The 10,126-nt window shown below is 45.0% G+C and overlaps 1 protein-coding gene across 1 annotated transcript in view; it reads right to left on the bottom strand.

The window, feature by feature from the left end:
- ANK3 (ankyrin 3) overlaps positions 1 to 10,126 on the bottom strand; it is a gene marked incomplete at its 5' end in the record, with an annotated part of 147,572 nt that overhangs the window by 127,715 nt on the left and 9,731 nt on the right. Inside the window, 5 exon segments of the mRNA XM_029284794.1 lie at positions 1,323 to 1,421; positions 4,742 to 4,927; positions 6,955 to 7,053; positions 7,341 to 7,439; positions 9,592 to 9,690. Of these exon segments, the coding sequence (XP_029140627.1) occupies positions 1,323 to 1,421; positions 4,742 to 4,927; positions 6,955 to 7,053; positions 7,341 to 7,439; positions 9,592 to 9,690 (582 nt within the window).

Genomic DNA, 10,126 nt, shown 5'->3' with positions numbered 1-10,126 from the left:
CCCTCTCTGTGGGAGCGGACTGGTCGAAGGGAGGTGTTTGGTAGGAGGCGGTCTTGCAAATACCTAGGTCCATTGCCATGGAGCGCTTTAAAGGTTGTTACTAACACCTTGAAGCGCACCCGGAAGGCCACAGGCAGCCAGTGCAGCTCACGCAGGAGAGGTGTTACATGGGAGTATCTAGAGGCCCCCAAAATCCCCCGCGCGGCCACATTCTGAACTAGCTGGAGCCTCCAGGTGCACCTCAAGGGGAGCCCCATGTAGAGAGCCCCATGTAAATCTCAGGGGCAGTTCTTCCAGGGTATGAGAAACCCCTGGGCCCAATACCAGATGGCTATTGATTATTTTCACTGTGGCCTTGGCACTGCCCCGAGTGCTGAGCTGGCACCATTGCCATAGGGGCTCAGCCAGAAAGCTCTCTTGGTGATTCAGGTCATCATGCTATATTTTTCTTTTTTTAAAAAAAAATATGTAATATATCTTGGGAAGCTGCAAAAAACTTCCTGGAAGGCAAAGTTCATCTATCACACCACCAAGAAAGCATCAATCGATGCAGTTGCCAGAGGTTAAGCTGGACTTGAGGACATCTCTGCCTCTTAAACCAATATAATAGTAGGGCCTCTTTCAGCAATGTCCAATGTCCCTTCCAACTTTATTATTATTATTATTATTATTATTATTATTATTATTATTATTATTATTATTATTGTTGTTGTTGTTGTTGTTGTTGTTGTTGTTGTTGTTATCTGAAGTGCTCTTCTTGTGCTGACTCATTTCAGTGAAGTTGTCCTTGATATGAACCCCAAAAGACTCATCATTAAAGGGGAAGAAAAATACACCAAAAGCTCAGCTGCCATCCAAATCGAACCATTAATTCCGCAGAAGAAACCTTCACTTCTTCTTCCACCCATATCAGGATGAGTGACTTCTGAATGGTTGGCAAGAGACCCCCATGATTGTTCCCAAGGGGGTCCCCAAGAGCCAGACCAAAGGGAGCCTGCTTCCTTTTCTTTCTTAATCAACTCCACCAAGCAATCAAAAGATGATTGGAGCAAAGATTTGAAATCGAATCTCCAGATTTGAAAAAAATCCTTCTTCACCTTTCTCGGAAATGTTCCTACGTGTTACAGGATGCAAACTCCCAATCTTCTTAGCAAATCAGCCCCCAGCCTCTGCCCTAAAAAAGGCCCTGAAGCTTCTCTGCTTAGGATTTCTACTGAAAAGAGATGATGGGGGTTGTAGTCCAAAGGCTTAGAAGGTTCTGGGTCATGGGAGTAGCCCTAAACAGAATACATGATGATTTTATTTTACAGATTGTGACATACCCTGGCAGTAAAGTCCACGGCCGCCCCACGGTTTAACAGCAGTGTAGCTACATTGATGTTCCCGTAGTGAGCAGCTATGTGTAGAGGAGTAAAGCCACTCTGAAAGATAAAGAAAAACAACCACAACATACACAGCAAAAGATCAATTATTGTTATTTGTACAAATGTCTTCCAGGAGCTCCTATAATGCATGTTCCCCAAATGGGGCGGTCGTTCTAATTTTCGCCACTGTTTTGCTTACTGGCACGTCTGAGGATGGGGAGAGCTCCAAAGTAAATATGTTACTCATATTTTGGGAGAGAGAGAAGGAAAAAGTATTTGGCTGTTTCAAAAAGAAACTGCCAAAAAAACCTGCTGCTAATGCAAGGCAAATGATGTCTGCCATTTAGTTTGTCAATGTCTTTTTGGAAACATCTATTTGGGATGAATAATTTCCGCATTCTCGCCAGTTAAACATTTTAAAGTTTTCCCTGCTGAAGTTTAGAAAGAAGACCTCTAAAGTAATGCCTGGCTATTTTTACTATTCAAAAAATCGAAGACAGGTGCTAATTGAAGCAACACCAGAGTCTATTTTAAAAGAAATTAAAAAGAGGTGGGGTTTTAAAAAAAATTATTCTATATAAGATGAAGTCTCCCATGTGAGCAAACAGGCTGGATGAATCTTACAATTTAATTAGAAAGTATCCATCCAAACGAAGAGGTTCAGCGAGTCGCTCCGATACTTGAGTGATTGTTTTGTTTTGTTTTGTTTAAAAGGAGTTCCGCTGTTTTGACAAATGCTAAAACATGCAGCCATTCCGTCCGTTCCCACCACCACGAGTGAAAATTTCGTCGGGAACCCCTCTGCTTCTGAAATGGTCTGCAAGCCTAGTTAGCCATGCTCCCTCTGCCTCCGTCTCGGGCTTTTCCGAGTCCCTGGAAAGAATCCGTCCCTTCTGGTGGATGCCGACAACGGAGTGTCATGCAGGAGCCAGTCCCCGGTGCAGAAGTGGACAGAGATGTCTGCAGCTTTGCACGGAGCATGTAAAAAACCTCGACCCAGCAATGGAGACCCGGTCAGACCCCATCTTCTGCCTCTGGGGCGGGGGGGGGAGACCATGATTTCCACTGAAGCTCTCTTAAGGGGCATTTTTTTAAGCGTGGGACTCAGCTGCAGAAAACCCTGCCCTCCACTACATTCCCCATCACCCCACCACCACCACCACCACCATCCCCATCAGCACATGCCACCCTTCAGTTCAGGCGGAAGCCGCTCTCTACTCCTCTAAAAGGCAGTGCAGAGAAGAGAAGAGAAGGAAGAGAAGAAGAAGCAGCAGCTCTGAGTGGTAGGAGAAGAGCGATGATGCACAGAGAGAACCCGTAGTTGAGACACAGAGAAGACTTTATATAGATAGAGAGATATACCTCGGTTGTTCTATTCACCATCATCTAGGTTAACACATTGGGAAGCAAAGGAAAGGGGGGGAAAATGAATGGTTAGTTCTCCAACAGCCATAATGGGGCAGAAAGCTTTGCGAAGGCCGGATGAGGCTAAAATAAAATCACAAACAAGCACAGAAAGGAAGCAGGGCTGACCGGCAGAAACACAAATGGTTTAAACGTGGAAGTAAATTACTCCTTGGGGGGAAATAAAAAAACCCCTCTCTCTTTCTCTCTCTCTCGCCCTCTCACTCTCTCTCTCTCACTCTGTTCCATGGCAGCCTTCCATTCTAGACGTCTTGATTTTGACTCCTGTCAGTTTCTCGTACGACAAGAAGAAAGGAGAGTCACTTTCCCGGCACTGGAAGCTGTGCCAGGCTTCGCTCAGTATGTCAACGGCCACATCTAAGGTGAGTCAGGCCAGAACCATTTTGGGAAGGAACATCAGGCACTTCAAGGGTTTCTCAGGCATCTTAAAGGCCCCTATTTTGCCCTATCAATTGACCTAACCCTTCAAAATTAAACAAGAGTCACCCAATGCATGGCTCCAGTCCTTGGTTCATGGGCTATGGCAGGGGTAGGCAACCTTGGCTCTTTTATGACTCGTGGACTTCAACTCCCAGAATTCCTGAGCCAGCCATGCTGAGGAGAAATGCAGAGGTTTCCATGCTGAGCCATGCTGGCTCAGGAATTCTGGGAGTTGAAGTCCAGGAGTCATGAAAGAGCCAAGGTTCCCCACCCCTGGCCTACGCCTAGGCCGCTTTATGACTGGTGGACTTCAACTCCCAGAATTCCTGAGCCAGCATGGCTCAGCATGGAAACCTCTCCCTTTCCCCTCAGCATGGCTGGCTCAGGAATTCTGGGAGTTGAAGTCCACCAGTCATAAAAGAGCCAAGGTTGCCTACCCCTGGGCTATGGGGTCACACAGCTAGCCCTGGAATGACTCTTTTCCTCTTCTGCAGCAAAGTAATCTCAAGACTGCAATAGCCGCCTTGGGGGAACCTCAAATGCTTCAAATAGAGAAGGACCTCTCACCACCAGTTGCACCTTTCCTTCATCGATTTTGAGTTACAGAGCAGAGTCTTATCAATCAAACACTAACAAGTCCACTGGAGGCTAAAGCATATAAGGAATGGCTGCTGGAATTGGGTATGTCTAGTTTAATGAAGAGAAGGACGAGGGGGGACATGATAGCAGTCTTCCAATACCTCAGGGGCTGCCCCAAAGAAGAGGGAGTCAAGCTCTTCTCCAAAGTGCCTGAAGGCAGGACAAGAAGCAACGGATGGAAACTAAGCAAGGAGAGAAGCAACCTAGAACTAAGGAGAAACTTCCTGACCGTTAGAACAATTAACCAGTGGAACAACCTGCCTCCAGAAGCAGTGAATGCTCCAACACTGGAGGTTTTCAAGAAGAGACTGGACAGCCATTTGTCTGAAATGGTATAGGGTTTCCTGCCTGAGCAGGGGGTTGGACTAAATGACCTCCAAGGTCCCTTCCAACTTTATTACTATTATTATTATTATTATTATTATTATTATTATTATTATTATTATTATTATTATTATTATTATTATTATTATTATTATTATTATTATTATTAGTTCCGGAGCAGCAGCCAACTTAACAAGCATCCTGATGCTGCTGTCCCAAAGGTGCTTTTCTAAAAGGCAACTGGACTTGAAAACACTTTTCTTCTCATGGAAAAAAACACCTTTGAGACAACCCTGACCTGGACGATTGAGAATCTCCAGGGACCTCCTGGTGCTGCTGTTTCTACATTTGCAATAACTGGTGGAGTCAAACTATAAATTGCTCGACTGAAGTGGCTTTGTGCCTTTAAGCTCGACGTTAAATTCCGTTTGAAAAAGTGGTTTTATTAAGCCGTGGCACAGGACAGAGTCAGTCTCACATAATCAAAACTCCTGTCAAGGAGCAGCAGAGGAAGAAGGGCACACATCCATCAATGTCTTCGGAAGAAAAACAAACGTTGCATAACTAACCTTGGACTCCACATCGGCATTGTGGTCGTTCTGCAGTAGCAAAGCAGCCGCCTTGGTGTCATCCTTGCGCGCAGCGATGTGGAGTGCAGGGAGCCGGACTTTGCCCTTGGTGTCATTTTCGAGCAACAAGGAGACCACCTGGTCGTGACCCTGCTGGAGAGCCACAGCCAACGGGGTGAAGCCATCCTGCCAAAGGAACAAGGCGCAGCCATCAGCAGACGTTACAACATCAGTCATAGATGATCACTGCATTTTTTTTAAAAAAGTGCCAGCAAAGAAGCACGTTTTGAAATATATCTTTCTATATAAATAAAAATGTAAATGTTCGTTTGTTCAAAATCTTAAATCTCCGAAAGTTCTTCACCGATTGCTTTGAAAGTTTGACACAACGTTGCATTCGAATACGCGCGTGTTTATATATACCTATTATATAGATGTCACACCTGTGACAGGTAAAAACATGCTTTTTTTGAAAAACAGCGCCATCTGTTGGCTGAGTGAACAAGAGCCACAGATTTTTTTGCAACATCTGTTTTGTCAGTGTTTCCATAAAAAGAAGAGAAAAATCTGGAAATGACTTGCCTGAAGACAACTACACACATGGTTCTCATTGCAATTATTTAATACTTCCCTGCAAAAAAGGGTTATGGTGCCTGTTATGTATTGAATATATATAAAGTTGTGTCAATCCCTGCTAAAGTGAAACTAACTTAACTCCAACTGCTTGTGAAGCTAAAATGAAACTAACCTTTAGATGACCCTGACTGTTACCTCCAACTGTTTTGGAGGGAAACTTTGAACATTCATATTTGGGCGGGCTTTTTCAAGTATTGTGATTGGTTAAGGCCCTGTGGGCTCAGAGTATAAAATACAGGCAATTGCTAGCAGTTCTCCAGGTCTAGTTTGAGTCGATAAATAACGTTGTAACTATGCTGGTCTGCTCCTTGCCTACTGAAGCCCACTACACAATAATGCCTACTTCACAAAGTTGAAGGGATTTTACAATCACCAATAACTGTTTTGTAAATGTAAAAGAAGTTATCGGATAAATGAACTACAGCCATAGTTGAAGGCATGAAACATTTCAGCAAAAGTGGAACTTCAAGGTTAGGGTATTAAGTGGATGGCCAAGACAATAATGTCATGGGGGTTGCCAATCATCTGGACGGAAAGTGAATTGTGATATGGGATGTGCAGATTTGTGAACTGTTGTTTGGTTTCTAGTAACCTCTCTCGATGCATCTGCAGCACCTGAGATTTCCTGGCCAGTAGCCACCTGTCTACAGGTGGCAGGTGAGGAGCTCTGCTCCAAAAAACGTTGTCCGAAGAACAGGGCAGAACTTCTACTTGAATTCGCACAAACTGAATTCAATCAATGTGATGAACGACCATGTGCATAATCATCTCCTCAATTGATCCTGAACAGAGTGGATCAACTTCAGCAAATGTTCACTGCATAAAAAGTGGAAGTTGCTCATGCTGGAGAAAGTGGCCACAAGCCTGGCGCAGAGCATCCTTCCCACCTCAGGCCCTCCGTTGGGTGAGGTTTTCAATTTCCTGAATTCCTGGAAAAAAAATGTGGGTATTTGGAAGTTTGGGAGTGTGGGACCTTCCTCCCTGTCACAAGGGCTGGATTCCTTTTAACTTGTTTACCAAGCCACCAAACAGACCATGTTACGTTTTGCATGTTAACGCATGGACTCAGGAAAATAAGCGTTCATCAGAACTGCAGTTTGGGTCTCTAGGTATTTAATTTACACTCTGAAACATCAAGAAGTTGTCCACCTGGTCCTGTTTACAATCAGTAGCTATGGATGGAAAAACACTTTGCCTAGCAACATCAACAACACTGACTGAAATGACTCAATACAGTTACAATTAAAATCCTTTGGCCTGGATTTTTATGAACTTTCCAGGCTGGTCTAGAAGGCTTAGGTTTTGGGATGATCTCCGACCCATGGAATTCCGGGGTCTGGCTCTGTTTATGCTCTTTGAGATCAACCAAAGTTCGGTTGAAGGTTGTTGAATACTAAAAAAACCATGTGCAATAAAATGAAGTTAGATTGTCTGGGTACCAGCTGCCTATGGATCTTTTGTAATGCTACTTACAAGGCAAATTCTCACCTCTAGTCTTCTTCATTTACTTTATATAACATGATCCTACAATGCATTTAATATTTTGGCAAAGATTATATATATATATGAACATTTACCTCAGTGGCGAGGCTCTGACTAGCTCCATTATCAAGAAGAAACTTAACCACTTCCAAGTGGCTTTCTTGGGCTGCCATGTACAGCGGCGTGAAGCCATTCTAGGAGGGGAAAAAACAGGAGAAAAAATTGAATTTTTTTCACAATCCCGCAAATCTTGAAGGCATAGGATTGTAGAAGGCTGAAGCAGGTGACCGGTGCCAAGTTCACACCGAGGACTGAGCCAATTTCGGAAACGTGTTTTCCAATGCTTCTCTATCTGACAAATATCCTTTTTAATTGTTAAGTCCAGGGAAGCCAAGAGGTTAAAGGACTTTGGTAAGAAGCAAGAAGGGGTAAAGTCCCCCCCCCCATGAGCAGATCAGGGTTCCGGTGAATATGGCTTTACCTGTGACTGTGCATTGACGTTGGCACCATTCGTAACCAGCACCTTCACCACCTCGGTCTGCCCAGCCAAGGATGCAATGTGCAAAGCTGTATTTCCTTTCTGTAAGGGGAGATGCGAAAGGCATGTGAAAAATGTGCCAGGCTCTCCAACCACAGGGGCAGCAGGAAGACACCAATGAGCCTGTTTACAGCTCAGCGGTCCCCAGATGACCCACACAGGGATTCTGCGCATAACTGGAAAGCTTCCTGATAAGACCCACTGGAGATTTAGGCTCCTCTGCGCCAATAGTTCACTGTGCTTCAGGAGGAGAACACACCGTGAAGGAGAATCCACTAGACAATTTGAGCAACTTGTGTTCCTATGCGGTGAATTCTCAGAATACGAACTCTTAGCTGTAGGAATCACCACAAATGGGGATTTGAAAAGGGCCCAACATATGCATCCTGGGGGCATCCTTGGTGGCCAAATGGCAGCATCTGCAGCATGGCAGGACACTACAATGAAACGACACAGGCACTTGCGCAACAGAAGTGACCTCTTTTGCACAAGGATGTCAGGGCTCGGGGGAAGAGAAGTGAGAAGTCATCAGAAAGCCGGAGTTTATTGGAGCTGGTGTATTTCTTTTAGCCACAGCCAAGGTTTATAATCTTTTGTCTGGGACAAGCCGTAGATAATTCAAACTAGATAGGAACACTTCTGCACTCCTTTGTCTTAACAGTTTGGCGCACCTGAGACTTCTGCCATTTATTCATATTATGCTGGATCATAAGCTAGCGTTGCAGTTGAGATGCAACGTTCTTATCCTTTCGTTTTATTTTTGCATTTGCAGATATATTTAATTCCCCATTTTTCATTCTGATATTGACACTAGGCACTGCGCCCATCCCGTTTCTCTTCTAGCAGGGCTATCAGCTCTGCCTCTCCGGCTGCCCTCCACCAGCCCCGAAGCTGCTGGGCCCAGGCGCAAATCTGCAGGTGTATCACTGCTGCAGAAGAACCGTGCCAGCCCTTTCTCGGAGACCTTGAAGGAGAATGAAAATGGCGACTCTGCACAAACGCAGCCGAGTGCTAGAGAGTCGGTTTCTAAGGAACAATCGAGCAGCAGGGAAGCTCTTACTGTTTAGGAGTGTGCAAAATGTTTCAAACTGCCCTACTAGAGGTTTGGTGGGTCCTGACTCTGACATTTGATGGAACCCATGGCCAAATTCTCTTTCCTTCCTCCTGATAATAAGTGCTGGGCAATCTTGTACGTTGTTAGTTGTTATATGAGAAGAAATATAGGTACTAAAAATGGTCTCCAGGGGTGTGGGTGCACTGTAGTATTTGTATTTTTTTAATATTGTTTTTTTTTAGATTTATGTGTGTTGTATTATTTATATGTGTTGTATTATTTGTGTTTGAATAAAAATAAAATAAAAAAAAACATTGGATTGCTGCTCTTGAACACATTTGCACTGGCCACCGACACAGCTGCCATTGCCAAGCCCAGGGGTAGGCAACCTTGGCTCTTTTATGGCTCGTGGACTTCAACTCCCAGAATTCCTGAGCCAGCATGGCTCAGCTTGGAAATCTCTCTCTTTCCCCTCAGCATGGCTGGCTCAGGAATTCTGGGAGTTGAGGTCCACGAATCATAAAAGAGCCAAGGTTGCCTACCCCTGGCCTAGATCACGAGTAGGCAACCTTGGCTCTTTTATGACTGGTGGACTTCAACTCCCAGAATTCCTGAGCCAGCATGGCTCAGCTTGGAAACCTCTCCCTTTCCCCTCAGCATGGCTGGCTCAGGAATTCTGGGAGTTGAAGTCCACCAGTCATAAAAGAGCCAAGGCTGCCTACCCCTGGCCAAGGCTTTCCAGGCCTAGAGGTGGTCCAATTCAAGGTCTTTGGAATGCAAAACCACTTGACCAGGATGTTGCCTTTGGGCTCAGAGTCTTGTAGGCGGTGGCTTTTCAGCAAAGCACGTTAAGAGAACTGTAGTGTTTTATCAGATCTGATTCTTCATAATCACGGATGTTATAGGAAGTGGACTTAAGCTGAAATGGGACAGATTCATCTCCTGACCAGCCTTTGCCTAGTTCTGGTCTCTGAAACAGCACCTCTACCTTCCCCAAAGGATTTTCCCTTCCCTCTGCACCTCCCACCACCCCTTTGCTCTTGGCTAAAGGCTTAAGGCCTTTTTCTTCCTTTAGTTGCCCTTTGCAGGCATGGAGCCTCAGTAGGAAAGCCATGCAAAGTTCAGATACCAGCTCCAGACCTTGGTTGCTGCGTCCACATTAGCGCCTCTCTGGATCAGCTCAGACACCACTTCTACATGGCCTTCTTTGGAGGCGAGATGGAGCGCGTTCAGCCCGTTCTGATAACAAGAAAAGGGAAGGGGAGAGATTGATGCAGGGCACTCAGAACAACAGGCGATAAACTCAAGAGGCCTAAAGGTCACATTCCAGCATGATGAGAGGTTGAGGGAGAGAAGGGGAGAAAGTGAAAAGGAAGGAGGGAGGGAAGAAAGGAAGGAAGGAAGGAAAGGGAAGGGAAGGGAAGGGAAGGGAAAGAAGGAAGGAAGGAAGGAAGGAAGGAAGGAAGGAAGGAAGGAAGGAAGGAAGGAAGGAAAAAGGAAGGGCTTATCTCTTTCTAATTCATTACTTACTCCCTTTGCAATTCAATGTATCATCAGCCTAATAGAAGGGCAGTTATCCTTATGTTTTACTTGAATGGCATATTGAACATGGACGCTATTCAGCAACCTCTCCATCAAATGTATTGAAGAGAGAACATTCCTATGTTGGCAGAGA

This window comes from Protobothrops mucrosquamatus, unplaced genomic scaffold (genome assembly GCF_001527695.2).
Source record: "Protobothrops mucrosquamatus isolate PMUCROS unplaced genomic scaffold, P.Mucros_1.0 scaffold953, whole genome shotgun sequence".
Classification (NCBI taxonomy): Eukaryota; Metazoa; Chordata; class Lepidosauria; order Squamata; family Viperidae; genus Protobothrops; species Protobothrops mucrosquamatus.
This window is presented reverse-complemented; position numbering and strand designations above follow the sequence as displayed.